General features: G+C 46.3%; 1 protein-coding gene across 1 annotated transcript in view; it reads right to left on the bottom strand.

The window, feature by feature from the left end:
- Positions 1-24536, bottom strand: part of ABLIM3 (actin binding LIM protein family member 3) — a 770500-nt gene that overhangs the window by 426259 nt on the left and 319705 nt on the right. The window contains exon 2 of the mRNA XM_069651389.1: positions 21971-22114. Coding sequence (XP_069507490.1) covers positions 21971-22114 — 144 coding nt within the window. The remainder of the gene's footprint in view (positions 1-21970; positions 22115-24536) is intronic.

The raw sequence follows: 24536 nt of genomic DNA, 5'->3' as shown, positions 1-24536 counted from the left end.
CTATGCAAGTGACGCATTACATTACACTACACACAGAATGTTATTTTATTTTATTTATTTATTTATTTGTAACGCGCCGTAGCTCGCAAGCATCAGGGCGCGAAAAAGACACAAGGTCGAAGATTAACAGGACGACACAAAAGAAAGTAAAGAGAGGGGGGCAGAAAGATGGCAACATGAAGGCAAATACACACACCCACACTCAACCACACTCATGCATGCATGCACACATTGACACACACACGCTCATGCATTCACAGACACACCAAAAGCAAATACACACACACACACACACACACTGGGTGGATTACATATCTTTTCACAAATGTATAATTCTTCTTTGATCAAAACATGTCATCCAGCGCTAGGAGTTATTTAGTGGGACCTTATACTTCCCTTACTCATTTGCAGGCAGAGAGAGAAGCATGTGACGAGGGTTCTGATGACCGACCCTGGTCACTACATTTAGCAACAACTGATGCCATGGAAGGTTTAGCTGTATCACGCATATATGCCACATTTACTGACTTCAGCTTTATTTTAGTGAGTTCTATTATTTGTTTGATAAACTATGGCAATGTATGAATTATCGTGCTGGGACAATAATGGCTTATAACAGAGAACTGTGAAATTGCTAAACTGGTACAATAAACCCTATGCTGAGTGCTGGGGGTAAGACATCTATGCAGTGAGTAGCTGCCACAGGGAACTGCTTCGCCCTGGCAGAGGCAATGAATGCTGTAAACGCCTGCTTCAGCTACTTCACATAAAGATAGTGGCAGCTGGCAAAAGTAGTTAGTAGTAGTGTATTAAGGATGCAAACTAGGCAACGTTCTTCTTCCTTCACCCGCCTTGGCGTGCCTGAAGGCATGTCCTGCCAGATGCACCCTGCTTGCCTTCACCCGCCTTGGCGTGCCTGAAGGCATGTTCTGCCAGAGGCACCCTGCATGACGTGTTTGAAGGCATGCCCTGCCAGAGGCCCCCTGCTTGAAGTGCTTGTAGGCATGTACTGCCAGTGGCACCCTCCTTGGTGTGCCTAAGGCGTGTCTTGCCAGTGGCAATCAGCTTGCCATGCTTGTAGGAATGTGCAGCCAGAGGTATCGTGAATGACATGCCTGAAGGCATATGTTGCCAGAGGCACCCTTCTTGTCGTGCATTTAGGCAGGTCCTGCCAGGGGCAATCTTCTTTGCATGTCTTGTGGTGAAGTAGTAACAATGCAGGCAACACCTTCATTGGTGTGCTCTTGTGCTGAGCCCGATTAAAGCTTCCTTTGCATATTGTAGGGTAGAGCAATATTTCACATGTGTGCAATAGTTTCCCTAATAACTCTCAGTGAACCCAAAACTCCTTGCCAGGAGAGCCTCAAGTCATATAGCTTATTGATAGGTCAGGAGGATATTCACCCTTCTCTACTAGGCTTGATTTGTGCTTTGAGGGCACAGATAGCTGCCGATGAAGTCAGGCAAAGGTGCTGGCGCTAGTCACAGCCCCATGCAGGACCTGGCAATCTCAGGTGATAGTGCTAGCTCACTATTAAGCCAGGATACTAATTGGTACCTGTCACACCAGACGCTATCGCTTAGGGTACTGATTTAGGCAGGACAGGCTTGGAAACTGTGGGTCCTAAATGCTCAGTTACAAAATATATTCCAGCTCCCATTGTGGCAATTGTCTACCTACCAAACCAGGCTTTCCTCTGTGTTCATGGTCCTCTAGGGCACACAATAAATAAGATACCACTGGAAGTCCAAAAAGGAGCGCACACCGGTTAAGACGTAATGCTTTTTATTACAGCTGGTCAAGCACAAATAAAACAGCACAGTTTGATGAGAGCCGATAAACTGGCTCTCAATAGACAGTGGTTTTATACCACTAATACAATGTTTGTGAGATTAGAAACAGTTGCACTTCACATTTCACGTCTTCCGTGGTTCTCAAGATGCTGACTGGCTAGACTACGTCATACCCCTAGAGCTAAACCTACAACAGTTAGACATGATTGGAGCAAATGGACCTACCCCCTCATAGCTCATCTCCTCCCCGTGTGGCGCCACATTGCTTCCTGCTCCTCCCCATAAACATTTGCAATTAGTAATAAAATATTTGTGCTGACCTCTGAGTCTTTATTCACCTGCCCCATCGGTCATCACCAGAAAGAATGGAACATAAGACACCCTGAACTATTGGGAAGGGAAACATTCATATGGCACGAGCGAGATAGTAGCCATCGCAAGCACTGTTTTGGACACTCTGAGGGCTTGTTACTTTCCAGGGACACCAAAATCTACCGTCTGATTGGCTCTTTTTGGTGCACCCCACTGTTCCACATCTGCGTTCCCATACCCACTGGCCAAGGGGCGATTTCAAGCGGCCTTGGTGCACCGCAAGTGCTTCTCTGGGTCAGGTCGATTTCCCCAGCTCCCACGAATAGCTGTGGGGCTGGTTCATCGGCCTTGAGTACATCACCGGGTGCTGTTGCCACTGACTGAGTGAGGTCTGCTGGAGACAAGCAGCCAGAATTCATGTTCCCCCCTCCCTCAGCCGCATTGCTCGTGCCATGTGTCCAGGGTGGGCCTACGAGGTGTGACTCACCTGCGGCACCCCTATAGCGAGCGTTTACATGGTATTTCACCGTACTGACATTTATGCAGCAAGTCCCGTTCTATCCCTGTTGGTTTAAATGCAGAGTGCGCCCCCCGCCCCTTGTTCCCTTCCATAGCTACAACACCCAGAGACCCTTGTTACCCCCCCTAGGATGTGTGCCAGTCCATCCCCGTTATTCTCATAGTTGGTAGGTGCGCCCCGCTGTCTGGCGCTGAATCAGAACCTTCCTTAAACCCGTGAGGCTACTCTTAGTCCACACTTTGGCTCTGTGGGTGCTGATAGCTCCCAGAGAGCTCCCTGGAACCAATGACTCAGTGCATGACAGCACTCAAAGCTTCCTAGGCCAGGGCGGCCAACAGTCCCTTATTTTATGAGACTGTCCCGTATTGACAGGCTGTGTACCACATCCTGAACACACTCTCACTGGGACGGGAAAAGCCCTGACTTTGTTTCGGGCCCAATTAAAGTCTTTCCAGCTCTCACACTTTGACAGTGGTCTTTGAAGCATCTTAACACGTTGGTCTGCGTCAACAGAAGAGCATTCTAATGGGAGCAAATAGAGATTGATGGGAGGGAGGGGTGATACTTTAGGATGGACTTTTGTCCCTTAACAAATACGAATGGCGGGTGATGTGAAATGGGAAGGCTGCATAAAGCCGCATGCTAAGTTCAATAGATACTATGGTTTTAAAACCCAAGTTAAATGTGTTTAGCTTGCATTACTTTGCATGGTGCCACTGTGACCTTCCACACAGGATAAAGAAAATAAAGCCAAAGGCATACTCTTTTTGCTCAACATTTTTCTATGACGATGTATCCGGTGTAAGGGTAGTTTATTATCAATCCAGATCTATTATGTACTGTGTGTTCTTGTCAAGGAATTCCTTAAGCATATGCAACCCAACCCTTAATAAATATGTGAATAAACTAAACCTGGCAAGATCTGTGCTCAAGTGCTTAAATTGGCCACATCCCGGTTCCACCACTTAACCAGTGTGTGATCCTGGGCACATCGTTTTTCCATGTGTCTCAAATGGAGTCCCTGTAAGGGATTCAGTTCATAGCCTATGTTATTATATTATTATAGTATTATTTATAAACAGGCTGGCTTATGCTTCATAGGTGGTAATAATACTAGTGAATGTTCGTGTAGTTCACCCCAGACAGTTGTTTTCTTCTCGGCCTACTCGTGGAAGCTTCTTGTAACGTCACTTCCCGCGGGGCCACTGAGTATCAGAGACTGATGATGCTCCTTGCAATGCCCTTTTCTGTAACGTCCTTCCTGTGGGTATGTATACATACATACACAACTTAGGAGGTGTGCATGTCTTTTACCCCGCACAGGGCCCAGCCAGATCTCATAAACACTACAAATAAGACTGACCTGTTAGTGTGAAAATGCCACCTGCCACTACTGCTACCCAAAAGTTGCTGTGGCGGCGGGAGGTGAGGCGGGGCTGTGGGTGGCACTGCGTGGAACCCTGCACACTGCAGGTCACATCTGATGCGCTACCATGTCTAAAGTGTCTTGAAAAACCATTTTGTAAAGTTAGCCACCCAAACCTCCGAGTATATTGGTAAGTCCTTGCCAGACACAGCTCCAGCTCTTAGGGTAAACATACCTCCGTGCCAGGCAGGCGCACTCCTCTGAGTACTGGCAGGTGGCAACCCCTTGCCACAGCAGACTCCAGTCCGAAGGGTATCCCTTCTTCCCAGTCGGACTAGGCTCCCTTTCTGATGATACCGGTGTGGGGGGCAAACTCAAGCCATGGAAGTAGGGCTATATCTCCGGGCCCCGCTTCATTTCGCAGGGCGCACGGACCCTCTGCCCAGATCAGGCTCCGGTTTTGAGATGCCCCATTACTGCTGCTTCGTGTACTGGCAGGCTCCGGCTCTGAGGGTACGGCTCCCGCCGCTGGCGCACTGCCAGGTATCTCGCCCCAGCCCAGTTAATCTCATGGAACACACGGTGAAAAGCAAATGAGATTAACATCATAAAAGGCTTTATGGTTTGGCCTTGCGCTCCGAGAACGCACTGCACATTATTTATATGGTGATAAATCGACTCCAGCACTAATTTAATTAGCCTCAGTAAAGCTGTGCGGTAGTACATGAACGGGGCACGCAGACTGCACGCAGAGCAACGGGTTGCTCATGAGAAGGGGCGGGAGGACGGGAGAAGGGAGGGAACGGGAGGTGGGACGGGGCAGGAGACGCAGCGAGGGCTGGTGATGAAACGGGAACATATTAGGAGACAGGGATGGGACGAAGGCAGGCGGGGCAGTCGTTTCTATAACGTCAGATGGAGATGCTGTAAAAGTCACAGGGGCGGAAGCAGTGCTTTAAGTGGGACGGGACCAGCCAGGGACAGGCCCCAGCAGTTTCTCGAAAGTGGGGCTGACCCAAGGCCCTGCTGGGGCCTCTGGTACCAGCACGCCATGGCGTGTTGCTTTATCCGGCCATGGCCATAGCCGCGACGGGAGATTCCCGCCCTTTTTTTAAAGTCAGTCAGCTGTGTGACTGACAGAAGTGCCAGCCAGCCACAGCATTGCTGAAACTGGAAGTTGCAGTTTGAGCAATGCTGTGTCTGGCTAACACTTCTGTCAGTCCCACTAACTTCCTCTTGTGACCCCTCACGTGAGGGGTCACAACACGCATGGACTGGCTATTAGGGCAATCGGCCCATGGACATACCAAAAACGCAAAATGGTTGTGTGGGCCAGTTTTTTGGGACAAAGTGGGGCACTTTTTTGGCCAATGTGGGCCAGTTTGATGAGATACTTTACTATGCGGCTATTAGTTTTGACCAGTGTTGCTGAATAAATACTCTTTAAAATGTATAATTTGCATCATATTTATCAAAAACCTCCCCCTTGGGTCCTATTCAAACGGCATCACAAAATGAATGAATTCCCATTTGCAACTGTGTGGCACTTTTTTATTGGTGCCAGTGACTAATTTATGCCCCACTCCAAACCTGGGTGCAGGCTTGGAATGGCTTATAGAGCAATAAGCCCAGGGCCAAGCCAACAACGCAAAGTGCTTGCGTGGGACAGTTTCTGAGTCAAAGTAGGGCACTTTATTGCCCAATATCGGTCATTTTGATGGGTTACTTCACTATACAGCTAATAGTTTTGACCGCTGTTGCTGAATAAATATTCTTTGAAATGCACAATTTGCATCACATTTGATCTAATACCTCCCCCTTGGGTACTATTCAAAAAGCGTCACAAAAGAAATGAATTCCGATTTCGAACTGTGGGCCACTTTTTTGTTGGTGCCCGACATTGGCGTCGCTACAGAGGGGCCTGGGGGCAGCCCCTCCCATCAGAATGTAGCCACAAAAGTGCTAATGATGGGCCATTAGTCACTGAATAGTTTTGTGCCTACATTCTGATGGGGGGGAGGTACAGTGGGGTGTGGGTAAATGGTGTGCACAAAAGCCTCTGCAGAAGTGCTTGAGTGACGTCACACATTACCTTTCATAGGTGCCCCCCACACTTTTGTCTGTGCCCCCCTACTTTTGTCTTTGACCCCCTTTGTGCCCCTCCTAAATTTGATTCCTGGTGACACCACTGGTGCCCGAGACCATTTTATGCCAGTCGACCCTGGGTCACAAGAGGAGGTTATGGTCCCTTTGTTTCCTCTGCCCAGGTCACTGACCCTTGGCAAACCTGGGAGCTCTGTGATCTAGTCTGCAGATTAGATCATAGACCCCCGAGGTTCGTCGAGGGTCTCGGTGATCTATTTGCTCTGCAGAGTAGAGCACATATCACGGAGCCCGAGGCGTCCGTCGGCAAAGCTTTTTAAAAGATGGCTTGAATTGTGTACTTTTCAAGCTATCTTTCATAAACATAGAAATCCGACACATATTTCTATGTTTATAAAAGATGGCTTGCAAAGTACACAAATCAAGCCATTTTTCAAAAAGCTTTGTCGAAGGACAAAGACACCTCGGGTTTGGTCCGTCCTCAAAGCTTTATAAAAGATGGCTTGAATTGTGTACGTTTCAAGCCCTCTTTTATAGACATAGAAACATGTCACCGATTTCTATGTTTATAAAAGATGGCTTGAAAAGTACACAAACCATAGTAAGATACACATACAAATATATACATGCTTAAATACATTTATATATTTGTTTGCACACCTTACTATGGTTTGTGCACTTTTCAGGCCACACCCACAACAGAAGCCACGCACCCAAATGAGGCCCCCTCACAATTTGTTACCCCACTTAAAGCACTGGGTGGAAGTGACTGAAGATGGGCTATGGAGTGGATGAGGAAGGAGATGGAGAGAATGTGGATGCAGAAGAGACAATGGAGGCATTTAATGGAATGAATGGAAAGGAGATGGGCAGAAGGGACCCAGGAGACTGGAGATGGGAAAGGTTAGAAACAGGATTGTAAGGAGCAGAAAAAGCCAGAAGCAATCTGGTAGACTGTGACTACTGCACAAGACAACTAGCCTAGGATTTCCAAGCTATTTGGTGAACTTGATTGCAAGCGAAATGAATGATTGCTCCTTTCATGTGGCTATACGGGCAAAGGTCTCAACAACACCCCCTATCAGAGCAGGAGTGCCACAGAGAGCAAACCTTGGACCGTTCCTGTTCAACATCTTCACAAAGGACATTCCCACGGATTTCCATAAACGAGACCTGGGACTTACACAGATCAGTCTTTCAGAGGAATGAGGTGCCAAAGAACCTTCAAGCATCTTTGGACAAGCTGTCAACATGGTACAGTGACTGGCAGATTGCACTGCACACAAGCAAGACTGCCACCACACTGTTCACCAAAAAGTACATCAAGGAGCCGCTGCACACCAGCCTCAGAGGAGAGATCAACAAGTGGGAGAGTAGCAGCCACTACCTATGAGTGACGCTGGACAGCAAGTATATCTGGATGTGGCACATTGACAATACTCAACAGCAAGCATCTTGCAAGCTTGCAGCATTATACCCACTCCTGAAGACAAGATCCATGCCTATCCAGAGTAAGGCCAACATCTACAGGGCGATTGTCAGACCAACACTGACATAGTCCTCCATGGCATGGAGTACCTGCACAGAAATGCACCAGGTGACACTTCAAAAAGTGAAAAACAAGCCCTGCGGATTACAGCTGGAACCACCCTCTTCAGAAGAACAGCAGACCTGAACAGGGAGCTGGGCGTCCAGATGTTGGACGAATGTCTAGTGAAGCTGAACAGAACGTTCTGCCAATGACTGGATCACAATGAAAACCCACAGGAGAAGAAACTTGCTACCATTACTGCAAATCGTTTGATATCTACGCACGGCCCATCACATGTGCTGAACATGTGAAACCAACTCTACTGTAGCAAGACAGCACAAGAGTAATTGGGAAAATGAGGCTCAAATATAAAACTAATATGTACACAATGCATACAACCATATTACAAACAGGAATTCATTTTCATTATCCCACGTTTATGCTCATTGTCTAAACACAGGGCACTCTCTTAGATGTTGCTGCAGCAGAAGCGTCTATTGCTGCTGCTTAATATATTTTTCCATAGATTTCGCTCCCAGTTCAAGAAGTAGGAAGAGCCAATAGCTCTCTCCAGTTGGTGAACATAGCGCTCCGAGGCCTTTCCAAATGCGCTGGCAGAAGAACGGAAGATGGGTGTGAGATTAAGGGAAAGATGAATGCGATAGTGAAACAGAAGGCAGTTCCCAGCTATATTAAAGGAGGTTAGTGTGCCTGGTAACTTCTTCAAAGTGCTGTAGGGGAAGACCATAGAGGTAGCTAGGCTATGAGGTGACGCAGTCATGTTGCCATATGATCCGAGTACCTGGACAGAATATAACAATACCTGCAAAATGCTGTGAGTGCAGGAGCATTTAATGGGAAAACCTGGTATATGCTGAGTGCACCTAATTATAGGATTTTACTATATAGAAAATGGAATGAGTACTTAGGCAAGAGATGGCAATAGCTGCCTAATGATGTGAGCGCCTAGGCATAAAATGTTAACTTCTGGCAAATAGATGCACCAATGATGGATAGCTCATGTGCAACAGGCTTGTTCTGGGAATAGAACAATGCAATGCCACAGGTATGAAACCCTGGTTGCCTGGACTAGACCCTTCATCATTCTGGGGGCAATTAATCTATTACCACCAGTGAGCAATACTAACACTGATTAATACAGAGCTTAGGTCCATCTACATTAGACTCTATAAAAAAACATCAAATTATAATTATATGATGAACGTACAATGAAAACATATTGAAATTAATGGTAAATTGTGCTACTTGTGGTCTAATGGCAAAAGCTGGACATCTGTTTGAGTACCTGGAAACTATATGAGTTTCTTAGTGTATCATGACAATACCTGCAATGGGTTGTATGGCAACATATCCTGGCAAAACCTATCGAATAATGGGAACTTGGGCGAGTGATTGTAACCCTAGGCAAATTGTGCGGGTACATGGGCATGTGATCTCAATACCTACAGTAGCAGCAAGGAAAACCTTTTCACTACACACATGTCAAAACGGTTGGCTTTTCAATGCTTGTTTTCCACCTTGGGTTATACAATATGCTCACAGTAAATGTCTCTCTCTCTCACACACAAAAACACATACACACACACACACACACACACCTCAAAAACACCACACACCCCGCCCTATTGCTCCAGGACACATACAATGCCAAACAAATGAAGTAAGTCCCTTAAGCAGTATCCCCTCAGCCTTCATCTTCAAACCTTCGATGTTTCCAGCTTCTGGCCCATTTGATACAACTCAAAGTTCCCTACAAACATAATGGGTAAACATATTGCTTTTTTCCGTAATTGTGCAAATGTTTTTTTACTCTGGGTAAACAGTATAGTTTAGCAAGGTGACTCAATGTCACCTGAGCTCGTGTTCTGCAGTCCTGGGCTTTCCTTCATGTAACAGATCAATGTATTCTGCGAGTGACAGTCTTTTCTGTTTCATCTGGATTAATACACCAGAAAACAATTATTTTCAAATGAAACCTCACTGGTCCTCAGATGACATGAAGTCATTAATTTGATTTCCTTAAACATCCCACAAACAGGAACATGAGCCAAGTCACCTTTTACAAGACCAAAAATTAATGCCAATTCCTCCCCTCCCCATATCATGCCTTCCTTTGGCAATCTACCTTAATCTGTCAGCTCTGCCCCACAACCGTCTACTTCTGCAGGCAGTCTCTGGCCCTTTTGCTTAAACTAGCAACACACCCTTTCAGGCCCCCATAAACCCCACACCCTCAAGTCAGTGGTATGCAGACATTATCACACCGAACACGATTGTGGGGCTGTTTAGTTTCACAAAGCGATGATCATTTGGGAGGTGGAAGCCATTTGCTGCATCATGGGAGTAGATGGGTACAGGCGGAGCAGACCTTTGTCCTTTGCCTTTTTGTGCATTGTGCTGCAGCATGTTAAATACAGTGGTGTGTGCAGGGAGTGGTCTGATGTGGCACGTACTACCCCTGGAATCTGATTGGACGCAACAGGTGCCACCTCATTATCCCAAACTATGACCATTATGTGTGTGTGCCCTCGTACTTCATGCCACCCCTGCATAGGTCAGCGACCCACTTGGGCCACCCCATTCAAAAGAGTCTGGACACGCCATTGGTTAAATAACAGTGTTAAATATGTTAAAGCCACTTTCCCAGGTGTGCCTCTTTCCCCCCAACTGTGCCCAGGCCATTGCCCAGTTTTCCGCCCGTAGAAATGCCCACAGATGGATGGAACAGAATGGTCAGGCAGGTGGAGACAATTTTAATTAGGGCAAAATCCTGCGTAGCATACAGGCCCATTGTATTATGTGAAGCAAAGTAACATTAGGCCAACCTACTCTGTTTGGATAACTCAGGCTCACTGGGTCATAGTGTACAGAAAGAAGGACGTAACCACAAAAATGTGCTGGGTGTAAGAATATGAATTAATCTTAACCACTGGCATTGCTCTAGGCAACCTTCCACACCATCGCCTTTGAGCGCGTCTGCACCATTGCAGAAGGAGAGCAGCCATATGCAAATTAGTCTTGGTCCTACAACCAATGGGAACAGTCCAGCCTGAAATGTCAGGGCGCATCCTCTTATCACAGAAACACAAGAAACTCAAGACAGGTTTCGCCCTATTTGGGCATCATCAGTGAGAAGAAACTTGGTTCCATATGGCTCAGGGAGAAAGGAATCCAAGTCTGGGCATACTGTCTTTCACATACAGAGACAAACTATACCCAAAATGTTATGTGTGGAATAATGCAAATTAATCTTAACTGGACAGGGGCAATATGGTTCTGATTATATAAATCTTAATATTTCAGTAAGCAGACTAAGGGATCAAGGAATGAAAGGAAGTACGAAAATAAGAGTGTAAAGCATCCACCTGCACCAGGGTACCCCAGGTTTGGTTTTTCCCTTCCCAGAGCCCCTTCTTTACCCAGAATAAAGGGAACAGGCCTGTCTAGCTGTCTGTCCTCACCATTCAATGTTTAGTTCACTGGCTCTGCAAAATGGTCGGTGACCTGGTGCAGTACTAGAATGCAAGCTATCCTGAGCCCTATGCAGGTCTGCAGAAGCAAACACTGGCATCACTGAAACCTGCTTGCCATGTTATACTACACTGGCCTCTGTCATTTGGAATCTCCAGTGTTTCCTCGAGAATGTCTTCCTTTTCTTCCATGCCCCCGCCAGCAGTGTGCCAGGTTCTGCTAATACCAGCTTAATGCTCGGGGTGACCTGACAAGTATGGCGTTGAAGAGCTTCTGGCACAGCTTGCTATTCTGGGATGTTGGTGCATGTAGCTAAGTAGCAGAATGTAAACCATCATGGCGGTGGGGAGTTGTGGTGCTGCATGGTGAGTGGAAGATGTGGATGGCATGTATGTCTGTAGATTAGGGCGGGGGCCTGGTCGACAATAGTGTTATTGTTGTGGAAGTAAGTGTACATGAAGTCTTTCCTTTGTTATGATCTATGACAACTTTCTTTTTCCCATTGCTCTTTGATAGCCGTAGCGGTGCACTCAGTTAGCATGGGCCCATTCTACTAAGGCCGAGTTGTTGCGTGTGTCCTCTCACATGCCTAGTGTGGTGGAGTGCGATGGGGTAGAGGTTTTGCAACTTGTTCACTTCTCCAGTGCTTCTGCAGGCATTTCTCAAGGTGACCACTTATGTCATTGCCTCTAAAATCCTCCCAGGCTTAGTAGAGCCTTTTGATTTTTTCTGTTACTCCATTGTTCTTTTCGAACTTTGGATACCATCTCCATTTGGCATCCTATTTTTCACTTAGAAAGTAGAGATGGCAGGAGGCCTATTGGGAAAGTTGATTCGTTTCGTTTGGAGAACGAGGGAAGAAGAGAACGGGGAACAAGTGGGTGTGGATCCAGAGAGTTTAAAGCACTTTCTAACCTTTAGTTGAGACATCGATCAAGTACAGGAGCTTTCAACTACAGTTCGTAATTTTAGCATCTTAGGACTGAGATCACAACTTTGAAGCTGGAGCAAGCATCCGTTGCGGCGATGTTTCAGAACCTTTGGGCGAATCATTTTATGACGACAATTTCTGTGCAACCAAGCAAAGTTTTGGTGCTCATTTTTCCTGTTTGATGCACTTTACCTTGAATCCCATAGATACTCATGACACGGATCTTCAGATGTTTTGGCGTGTTACTCCCATGATCCTTCTCCCGTTTTCCATGTCTGTTCCCTTGTGTTCATGTTCGGTGCGTCGTGATGCCTGCGGGCTCTGCTGCCTTATAAATAAATAAATCCTTCACCACTGGATCTAATGGTTAGGTTAACTGACGTTGAAATCCAAAACATCGGGAGGGCCATACAATGCGTAATCATTTTCCACACACCCCATTTTGGCTCTGACCGATCTAAGGTTGGGTTTAGCATTGGCCATCTGTTGGATGGGCTTGGGTCTGGCTTTTGGTGGCATTCTCTGGTCTGGTATTAGATAACTCAGCAAGCTATGTTGGTAATCTTTCACCAGATGTTTGATCAGGCAGTTTCATAGTCATCTTTTAAGGGTTTTTCTGGTGATGATTTTTGACAGAGAAGACCGGATGTTGTTTTGTATGTCGCAAGACTCTGAAATTTGGCTGTTGAATGCTAATGGGTGGAAAGAACACAATAGCCATTTTTAATAGAATTTGTAAGAAGGAATGCAGGATGAATTGGCAAGGATGGTCTTTCAAGATCTGACTGACTTATAGCCAACAATTGATGTTCAACTCCCAGAAAGGAGAGGCATAAGGATCTTCCGCAAAGGGCTGTCATAAGCAAGTCTGATGCTGCCTCCGTGTTGCATTAGTTATCAGATTCACATGAGCTCATGCAGACCGATTCTGTATGCAACCCCCTTTTAGACGGCGAGGGAGAAGGCTGCAAGTGACTGAGATTTTTCATTTTTTGTGGCAAAAGGAGCAGGTTTTTCAGGATTTTGCATTCCGCCCCGTGAAGTGTTCAGGAGAGACAAAACACCCACATCTTGTTATGTCATGGTATGTTATGCTAAGTTTCATGGGATTCATACATCTATTCACACAATCTGGTGGGGATGATGGAAGGACCTTGTGCAGTGGTATTGTTCTTGCTGAGTTGGCCAATCAGGCTTTACTCTATTTGCTCTACAGGAGTAGAGTGTTTAGTAATATTAATGGTAGTGCTTTTCATTGATGGGCAAATCCAGGAGGACACTTCACTGGTAGACTCTGGAACTTCTGGCTATGCAAATGTATCGAACCTGCGGAAAGATGTTTGGTGTTCCAGTAAGGCAAAAACACTGGTGTATGTGGTGTATGCCAGGTGGCTTCCAGTAGGGAGCATGCAACAACGGGACTGCTGTGTTACCAGAAAATGGTTATATTTTTTCTGTTTCCTTTTGATGGGTTTCTGTGCTTAGAGATGAATAACCCTTATATAAATCAACCTTACAGTCATTTATTAAGGGCGGGGCAGTCATCTTTCTGTAATCACAACTTCACGGCTGTTGGTGCGCATTGCTGCGCATTGAGCACTGGAGATTGAACCACCCAGGCTGACGATTTGAGGGAAACATTGTATGCAACAGTTAGTAACCGCTAATGTCTCTGAGGCTCCGTCTCAGCAGCCTGGGTTTATGGTAGTTTCCCTCGAGCAGTAGGATTGATCAATTGCTAGAGAACCATGTTTTAGGGTTCCACGTAGGTGAATTTTCCCTTTGCCAGAGATGGAGAAAAGGAGCTGAAAAGAATATTTAGTGAGTAATGCCGGGACATCATTTAACCAAATTGTCAGACGTAGCGGATGTGACATCACACGATCTTTGACCCCTGATGACATCACAGGAAGTGGTGTCATTTGACCCCACCCCAACGTGACATCACGGGAAGAGATGGAACATGACCTTTCAACCCTTGACAAAACAGGAAAAGATATCACATAGCATTTTTTCTAAGTACACTATGAAAAAATATGGTAACGATATCACTGTAAAGTGTATTGTATTGATACAAGAATGGATCACCAGCTGTATCATTAATATCAGCGTGTATAGTATATTACCAAATTACTGAGAATGCAAGCAGACACCCAAGGCCAAACGATAATGATGTGTTATTATATAACACTTACACTTAAGCACTTATATAGAACAAATATACCTACAATATTACCCAACCACTGTTAGTATTCATTTATCAACCTCAGCAGGATGAAAGGCTGAGTTGACCTTGCTGGTAGTCGAACCTGCAACCTGCAGATCACACACACATTACAGCAGCAAACACTCAACCCATTGAGCTATCTTAACGGCTGTATAGCTATTAGAAAATCAGCCACTGCAGAAACAAAGAGCCACATGCTTCTGGCCACAGACCAGGAGCCTCAATTTGATAAAAAAAAAGAAAAACATTTTTTTTACTTTTAATTATTTTTTTAGCGGTAGCAAGGGAGAACTGAGGGGTCTCAGGTGCGACCCCTGGAGACCCCCTAAATGCCGTCCCTGGAGTGATGTATGTAATCTGCCTTGTGCTTATTCTAAATTTAAGGCTTGGGCACCGCTATTTGTGGCCCCAAAGTTACATTTGAATCGTGCCTCTGTGTAGGGTAAAGAACTGTGAACAATTCAATAATGAAGGATCACTATCCTTTGCTATGGACTGGCGATGTTCTGCGGCCCTTTCTGGGTGCTTTCATTTGCACTAAGGTAGATGTGTGGGATTATCATAGTTGCAAGCAAGGCTTGTTGAGCGCAAGACCATCTTTGGAACCCCATTCAAGCATTATGAGCATTCCATAATGCCATTGGGGCTTGGCAATGTTCTGGCAATCGTTCTGACGTGCATGGATTCAACCCTCAGTGGTAAGTGAATCAGTTTATGCATTGCACATTTAGATTTGATTTGATTTGGCTTGATTTTTGGTGAGGGGGAAGCCGTGAATCTCATATATTGCAAAATCTGGGTGGTAATTGCCAGAGGTACCGGCCTTCTCGTTCACGCTGTCCCATGCCAAATGGGTTACTTCTAAAGGTTGAATTTCGTACTTTGGGATACGCTTGGGAGTTCCCCAGAGCAGCCCTTACAACTCAAGTGGATGAGTTATTGCTTTTTCCAGCTTGATATGGGAGAAGTCTATAGAAGGGTGCCACCACCAGACTGCGTATTGAAGTTGGGCAGCAAGTAGTAGGCGTACATGTCCGGATAATCCCCCCGGACTCATAGGGAAGAGATAGAGTGTTGAGCGCGACCCGAGCGTGCCTAACCGCCAATACTAGTTTGGTCAACATGGGGGCACCAGTGGAACATTATTGAATATCTATAACAAATTGGGCATCACCATCATCTTAGCCAGGGCTAGACGGGTGGACTGGGACAGGGGCAAGCAGATCCAGACTTCCACCTTGCACTCCGATTGGGAAAAGGCTGCTACATGGTTGTCTCCAAGCAGCCGGGACGGTGATGCGGAGACTACACTCCCCAAATATGTCATTCCCCTAGGGGACCATCGAAAGTCTGTGCCTAAATCAACAGGGGAGACAGAGGGAGTTAACTGTCAAATCTCAGACTTAGTCCAGTTAATGAACAGGCCTGATAAGCCTCTGAATTCTGTGATTTCCTGCATCAGTGGCTGGAGATTCTGCCTGGGATGCTTACTGTACAGCAACATATCATCCGCATAAAGAGAAATGATGGAGATATATGAGCATAGCTATACCCCCCTGTGTGAGTGGAACTCCTTAATAGCGCAGGCAAGGGGCCCAACTGCCAGAGCAAAGAGGATAGGGGAGAATGGACAACCCTGTCGCATCCCTCTAGTGGGGTATATAGTCTCTGATGCCTGTTGATTTGTGAGACTTAATGCCCGTGGGGAGGGGTAGAGGGGGCGGATCCATTCTATGTATTGTAGTCCCAGTCCCGACCTGCACAGCACCTCAAACAAGAATGACCACTTGACGGAGTCAAAGGCCTTCTCTGCATCGAGGGCCGCGACTACTTTAGGGACCGCTTCGTTGATATTGTCCATTATAGAGAAGAGGCATGGTAGGTTATTCTGTGTGATCCTGCCTGCGATAAAGCACGCTTGATCCGCAAGGACCAAAGCGCCCATGTGAGGGAGAGGCCTGTCCGCCAGCAATTTAGTCAAAATGTTGTTATCCGTATTAATCAAAGAGGGGCCTATAAGAGGCACAGTTTTGGGCATTTTTATTGGGCTTAAGCAACAGTGTGACTACGGCTGTCCTGGTGTATTCCGTTAGAGGACCAGCAGATAGGGATGCCTCAAACATATTACATAAGTGCAGGGCGAGAATCCCTGCATATTCCTTATAAAACCCAGCGTAGATGCCAACCTGACCAGGGGTCATGCCGCTGGGAAGAGTCTGTATAACCCTGCATATTCCCTCCGCAGTAATCAGAGCATTCAATAGATCTGCTTGAGGGGGAGGGGGTGTCTAACCATCCCAGGGCAATGTGGTCTAGGTAAGGTCGGATGTCCTCCGAGGATGCATATATTTGGGATGAGTATAGCTGGTTATAATAATGCTGAAATCTTTTATTTATTTCGGCAGAGTCACGGAGTAGTGCCCCCTTAAAGTCTGCTATCTGAAGTATACCCCCCAGAGCTTTCTCTCTATGGATTGCCCATTCCAGGGTGCGGCTAGGTCTGCCACCCTCTGCATAACTGATCGCCAAAGCAGGTTCACTCAAGAATGTATCCTCTCTTTTTGCCGTCTCCCAGAATTCACTGCATTTATCTCGTGCCTCTTGGAGATTTGTGCATTTGTCCCTCAAGGATGTTCATTTTCCAGATTCTGTATATCCCCCTCTAGTTTGTGAAGAGTGACCCTCAGGGACCTCAGCACCCCACCTTCTCTATAGATACAGCAGCCCCTAACGATCACATTAAAGGCTTCCTAGAGTGTCCGATAGTCCGGGACAGAGCCAACATTATTTCAGAAGTATTCATCAATGTCGTCCCTCAGCCCTTCTCAAAAGATGGTATCCTCGAGGGCGCGGGGGCGGAAGCGTCATCAAGGAGGGCGATGCACAGATATCAGGAGGAGAATGACGGCCAAGACCGGAGAGTGGTCAGACAGGGTCCTAGGCAACATTTTGGTGCACTGTGTGGTACAGATGAGGGGAAGGGAGAGCATTATGTAATTGATCCTGGAGGCCTACCATGTGCTCCCGAATAGAAAGAGTATTCCCGTACGTCCGAGTGCATGTGCCGCCATAGTCCCATGGATTCTGCAATATCTCACAAGGCGAGCATGGCTTTAGGGGGCATCAGTTGTGTAGAGACGGACCGCTCCTTGTCCACCGTCAGTGCCATGTTAAAGTCCACAGCCCATATAAATTTGAGTGAGGAGAATTTATAGGTTAGCGCAGCACAGTTCTGGAAGAAGTCGGGTGAATCTGTGTTAAGGGCATGCACGTTAACAAATAGGACCCCCATATCCATGCACTCTCCGGCTACATATAAATATTGCCCTTCCCCATTGGCCAGTTGCTCATGGAAGCGGAACTGCAGTGACTGGTGTAAGTAAATCACTAGCCCATTGGATTGTGATGAATAAGAGGCCCCGTATCTATGACCTCTACAACTTCTGACCACCAGGGAGCGGGCCGTCCACGGGGAGGTGTGTTTCCTGTAAATAGAGCACAATGACCCTGTGCAGCTTTGCATACTTCAGCACTAGTCTGCGCTTCTTGTGATTAGTGATCCACCTAATGTTCCAGGACATAACAGTTAAGGAATTAAAGGACATAGTCATGTGGGTTGGAAAAACCGACCATATTTGCCGGTATGTACCAGGTCCATTCCGGACTGTCATACCTTCTGAGGTCATTAGCAGTGTGACATTTCAGTGAACAACACGAATTGCATAATGGACCTTTAACAATAAATAACTTCCACTGACGCCCCCACCCACTCCAGAAACATATACATACTGTCTGAATCCCCAAACCCAACTCAACAAAACAACAACCTAGACGCAGTGCCTGCGCCAATGGGGTGGGAAGCACGGCCTCAGTGCTAAAACATTACAGCGACACTACAATATGCGCTTCAACATTAAGTTTGCCCTCCAAGGGTTGAGGGCAGGGAACCCCAATTGGGGGTGAACTGCCATACGAAAGAAGAATTTAGACCACCAATCATTCTGGGTTGGCTTGTGCATCCGTGGTGTCTGGCAGTTCTGGGAAAAAGTGATCCGCTGAGGCAGAGGTAGTGAAGAACAGAGTTTACCCGTCATGAACTACACAAATCTTAGCCAGGAACAACATGGTGTATCGAATATTATCTTCCTAAGTTTGTTTTTCATAGCTTGGAAGGTTTTCCTCTGTTGCTGCACCTGTTGACTGAAGTTTGTAAAGAGTCTAATGACAAAGGGGCCATAGCGGGGTTGGACCTTGTCTCCGGCCACCCGGAGGAGAACATCCCTATCCCTGTAGTTTAGGGACCGCGCAATGATGGGCCTGTCCGGAGCACCAGGGGGCAGCCTCGCCGCCAAGGGGCGATGCGCTCTCTTGACTAGGAACATGGATAATCGAGTATCTCCACAAGGTTTTTTGACAAATATTTCCATATGGTCTATGTGAGTGGACTCTGAGACCCCCAAGATGTGGATATTGTTCCTCCATGACCTTCCCTCCAAGTCGTCATTCTTTGCCTACACTCGCCTCACTGATTGTTGCAAGGACACAACCTCTCTCTGTAGGGATGTTACCCTGTCTTCCGTATCCCCGATCCGATGCTCCGTCTCCGACTGCAAAGTTTGTCTATCTATATGGTGTATGTCTCTACCCTGCAGGTCAGCGTGTCCATTTTTGATCCAACAGAGTCTGTGCTGTTCTTCAGGTTGGGTAGTGTCTGATTAAGTGTGGGCATATCGACCGCTGCAGGGGTCGCGGAAGAGAGGGGGATCACACGTAGTGGAGGTGGAGACTCATCAGGGATCTCTCTTCATTCTGAGTAGTGATGTTCCTAGTGCCCCCGATACCATATGCCGTGCGCCCGAGTCCTCCCCATGCATGCGGACAATTCAGTTCCCAGCTTCAGGACCTCCTGCAGCCCAATGTCATAGCTCACAATTAAGCAGATCAGGCCCTGGAGCCTCCAGGATGAGGAGCCGGGCCACGTATCCCATAGAAAGGGGCAAGCCACGTCCCCAGGCAGCAGCAAGAAACCTGGGAGAGGAGAGGGTCAACCAGGGGGATAGAAGACTCACCGGGGTATGCCAGTCTTGGTGTTCCTGGTGGGTGACAGCTGGCACCAAATCATAGTGGTCTCCTGGAGTGCTCGGCCCATAAACCGGAGTGCCGTACCCAAGGTATCTCGCCCATATATGTAGGTGACGTAGAGAACTGACTCCCTCTGACTCCCTCCATCGTTGGTCTGTATCAGCTGTATCAGCTGTGTGTGGAACAAGGGGAATGGTGGGTGGAGGGGCCGTCCCCTGGTGCTGTCATAAGCGACCCCACAGAGGCTGCCGTCGTGTTTGCCCCAATACCAAGGCTGATCCCAGTGGTACGCCACAGAGGTGTGGGGAGTCTGCCTCAAAGGGGGAGGGTACTCAGCTCCAGGTCGCACGGGCAGTCAGTGCAGAGTTTCGTGCCCTGCGGCAGCAGCGTGGTCACAGTCCACAGGGGCACATATGCAGATGCTGGTTAGTGGGTATCCAAATGAATATGTCCGCACGTGCACTGCAGCTTCTCCAGTCCCATGCTGGTACTAATATTATCCAGCAGGCAGTGTGAAGCAGGATTTTCCAGGATGTTTGTTGTCGCTGAAGAGCACTGCTGACATTTTGTGGCATGCACAGTCAAAATATTCTTTGGATGATAGTACTTCTACTTGCTAATTTTTTGTCAGCGAAGATCGAACCCCAGTTTTATGGTCCTTTTGTCACTGAACTGTTAACTGAAGAATTCATCCATCAGTGCACACACCTCATATAAACCAGTAGATCAGGATGCTGTTGCACCTTCCGCTATGTGTCTGGATGGTCATAATGAGATTGGAGTGTCTAACATTTTCGAAGCTCAATATTGTCTTATGTGCAGTATTTTATTCATTGCAATGGATTTATTTTATTTATTTATTTATAACGCGCCGAAGCTCGCAAGCTGTGTTGATACATCACAGGTTGCAGTGATTGGTTGGCTATATATGCTCATAACGGTGTGTCTTGGTGTCTGTACCAGCAGGGCACGTTAGAGAGTCAGAATCAAGATTACGATGAAAGCATTAAGACCAGAATGCTGGACAGGTGTATCATGACCAGCCTGGCTCTCGTGGGTGACATGACCAGTGTGGTGCAAACAGGCATTCTTGCCATACGGAAACCAGGGGCATTAAGACCATCCAGCCATTGTGGAGGTTTGGCACTGTATTGGGAATGAGAGCTGTGGTGGAGATGTTGCCCTCGAGTTAGGCTGGGACCTATCAGACGGCAGGATTTTTGTTCTGGTAATAGAAATGTGGCATGGACTTTTTCCCTTGATAATAATGGCTGCCAGTGTTAGCATTATGAAACAGCTTTAATTTGGCTGCAAGATGTATTTGAACAGTTCTGTCTCGTAAAATCATTATCACGCTGTTGCGTAGTGACTCACAGTCTGATGGCAGATATAGTGTATTTAAGTGCCAGTGATGGGATGGAGTTACTTTGCAACAATGTGCTCCTCATTAGTGGCTTCAAATTCTTCACTGGAGGATTCCTGACCCCATTGCCACTACAGTTCTTGTCCCACTCCAGGACTGTCCTGCATTTTATTATGCCTTTGATTTTTTTTCCCCTGTAGAAAGTATTTCAGTTGCCATCCTGTTTTTCTTTCCATGGAGATTTGAGTTTGAGCTAGCAAGTTGAAAACCATAAGGGATCTTTTAATTCCTGGGAGCAAGAGGGGAGAGTGAAACAAGACCAGCTAGAATCTAACTAATTACTATTTCATAATTCAGTTTGCAGCCCCTTCTTTATTTAAAGGGTGCTTTTAAAACCTTGTCAGACAAATTAAAATGCAAAAAAGGTCTCGCAGGCAAATCCCCTTAAAGCTTATAAAAATCGTATCTGTTATTTTTGTGAATGATGCCACCAGACTGCAACCATTGGAAATAGAAAAAGAAAAGGGGAAAAAACAAATACAAGGGAACACTGATGAGACGTAATCCGGCCTTCAATATAGAAGAGAGAGAGTTCGAGAACTGAAACCTATGCTCATTCCTATATCAGAATCATTTGGGAATTTAAATGGTCCTAAAACACAGACGAGATGTACAAGGAAAGAACCAATTAATTCTCAACAAACAGCACAGGTCTGATTCATCACGGGTAACCATAAGGGTGGGAGATATTAAAAACAATACTTTTTGGTTGTATTTCTAGTACATTCCACCACGGACATCAGCACAAATTAAAATGACCCATATCTTGCATAGTCAAAGGAAGACCAAAAAGATCCTGTGGCCCAAATAATGCATTCAGCTGTACAACCTTTTTGGCGCTTTGCTATACTCAGGGCCTGATTCATAGAACGTTTTCCTAAGGGAGTGTGCCATTATAAAACGCTTCTGTGAATCAGGCCCTCTGTGTGTTAGTCTTGCAAAGAAATTGGCTTACTTTTTTCCCCAATAAGTTCTTGTCATATTCTTGTCATATCAAGTGCACAAACCAGGGCACAAAATCTAATGATCTCTCAAAGTCCATGTGGGATCTTTTCACAAAAGATTGACATGAATCGAGTGAGTTTGGGACATGATCAATGGCACAAAAGCACCCACCAGTAAAGACATCTTCCCAAGCAAAACACAAGCCCTGAGCATGGACCTCTGTTGTAATCACATTTTCCCCTACCTTGGCATGTGAAGCACTTGATGTGAAAGTGGTTGGTCTGCACGCGCACCACCTCACCCTTGCATGTGTCATGACATCGAAAGCATTGAATGGCAGTGGAGGTGCTGCTGCTGGAGCCATATGAGTTCTGCTGGTAAGGCACTGCTGGGGAGAATGGAGAGAATTGCGATTAGTAACAATGGCCGCTTGTTGAGATTTATACTCCAACTTCACGCTAATTTGCTTTAAAAAGTTAAAAGACGATGCAGGGCTAGATTCGTTGTTAAGACTAATCGCACACATCACGCTAATCAAGGATGATGTCAACAGTAAATGTATTTCGAGTAAAGGATACACGCGCAAAGCACCGGGGAAATGTTGCATCCCAATACAGGTGATTCTCCACAAGGGCTCTCTTGTGTCGTTCTCGAACCAGGGGCTTCCAGAACGGCACAAGACAGTCACCAGAACATATCATCTCCCCCTGTAAACAGTGTGTGGAGGAAGAGTTTGGGAAAAGGGGGGGGGGAGGAGCGGTGGAACAGGGAGAGGTAACAAGGGAAAATACATAGCAAAGGATACCTTTGAACAACACAAAAGAAAATCAACCCTAAAGTTGACAGGGTTTCTTCTGTTGGGCAGGAAACCCAGGGCAGGTTCCCCAAACACAATACATTTCAATAATACACAAGGTCATCTCTGAAGTTGGACAAAATGTTCCTCTTCTGAGCCGACTTCCTAGAACAACTCACTTGCTCCTTCCCCCTTGGAAGCTGTGAAGACTGTATCAGATCACCATCACATGGCATTTCTACACTGGGCACACCCAAAGAGGTACGAACAATGTCATCAAAAGAACAAACCTTTCTGTCCTTCAAGACCACAGTTTTCCTGCCTACTCTCTCAATCCTCTGCGGGTTCCTGAATTTAGAATGTCCTTTCATCACTTACCAATGCTCTTGGACTTTGACTCAATCGCCTTCTTTGAAAACAACTTCACAGGTAGCTTTGACATAGTCATAATGGACGTTGTATTTCTTCTGTTTCTCTCTCACTCTCCTAAGAATCTCCTCCATATCCACCCTCTTGAATTGTTTTCCTTATTAACCACGAGGGACTCAGCCTACTACATGGTACTCTGTCCCTCATCATGACAAACGGTTCAATTTCAGTCGTGGAATGAGGAGTCATTCTAAACGCATTCAGCGACTCATTCAGAGTGTCTTGCCAGGGTAGCGAGTTTGCCACCGTGAACTGAATCATCCCTTTCATAAAACCATTAATGCGCTAAACAAGGCTGTTTGCCATTGGATGGTAAAAGGATGTGCATTCGTGTTTGATTCCTTCAAGAATCTTTGCATGCTTTCAGAAGTAAATTGTGCCCCATTGTCAGCAACCAATTCCTGCGGGTCTCCCTCTCTACTAACACTGCCTCCAAGAACTTCACAATTTTGATTCCCGTCACATACTCTTCCATGACACACTAATGAATAAGGACCGCTATGTATACCTTGCATGGCTTCAAGCCCTCAACTGGTCCAGCTATATCCATTGCTAGTTTTTTCCAGACCGACTCAGGAATGTGCACAGGTTGAAGAGGTGCTACATTAGCCTTTTTGGACTTGTCGCTGACAGCATCCACTTTGCACAACTTCACTAGATCTTCAACCTCACTCAACATTCCAGGCCACCAGTAATTTTCTCTCACTCTTGTCTTGGTAGGATTCCTCTATAAGTGACCCTCATGTGCCAAGTTGAGAATTCTGCTCCTCAAGGACTTTGGTGGAATTATGTGATCCAGTCTCAACACACCCTCGGTGCTCTCAGCAATTTCATTGTAAATCTAGTCATAGTCAGAAAGAGTGTTCCCCACACTCCCCCATGCTTCATCAATGGCACGTCCAAGAGAACATGGTTCAGGGTCCTCCACTGATTCTCTGATCTATTTCTCCTTCACAATTCCTGGTTGAATATGTGCAATGATGCTCTCTTCAGTATCTTCCATCTTTCATCTTCCATCTTCCATCTTTGGCTGCTCCATCCCTTCAGCCCAAGGTAACCTGGAGAAACGATCGGCAATGATGTTTCCTTTACCTGGGGTATACACAACTCTAGCGTTGTATTGCATGATCTCTACCGTCCATCAGCGGATCTTCGGTGAAGCCAAGGCAGACTTTTAGAGTTCATTATTTGAATAAGGGGCTTGTGATCTGTCTTCATTATTACTGCAGGCCCCAATTTGCACTATAATAACTAATTTGGGGCCTGCAATGGCCTGTTCTAATGTTGGGTCCTTGGCCTGCCACAACCTCTGCTGGGTCTGTGGGTCTGCAGCGTGCAGCAGAAGTTGATCCCTAAGATATTCGTCTAGGACACCTGTGAACCTGCAGTACGCAATGAGGACCCTCAATGCTGCTAGGTAACTGTCTGATAATTCCCCTTTGTTTTGTTTTCTGTAGAAAAAGTAATACCTCTCTAGTACCACATTTGTTTTATTTCCAAAGTGTTTATCAAGCTTAGCTAGTGGTGATTCATATTTCCTGACAGTTACTGAAGAGCCAGAATCTCCTGCCCCTTCTCACTATGT

Source organism: Ambystoma mexicanum, chromosome 3p (assembly GCF_040938575.1).
Source record: "Ambystoma mexicanum isolate Mex_15411 chromosome 3p, UKY_AmexF1_1, whole genome shotgun sequence".
Lineage (NCBI taxonomy): Eukaryota > Metazoa > Chordata > Amphibia > Caudata > Ambystomatidae > Ambystoma > Ambystoma mexicanum.
The sequence above is the reverse complement of the archived record's forward strand: the minus strand, read 5'-3'. Positions and strand labels throughout refer to the sequence as shown.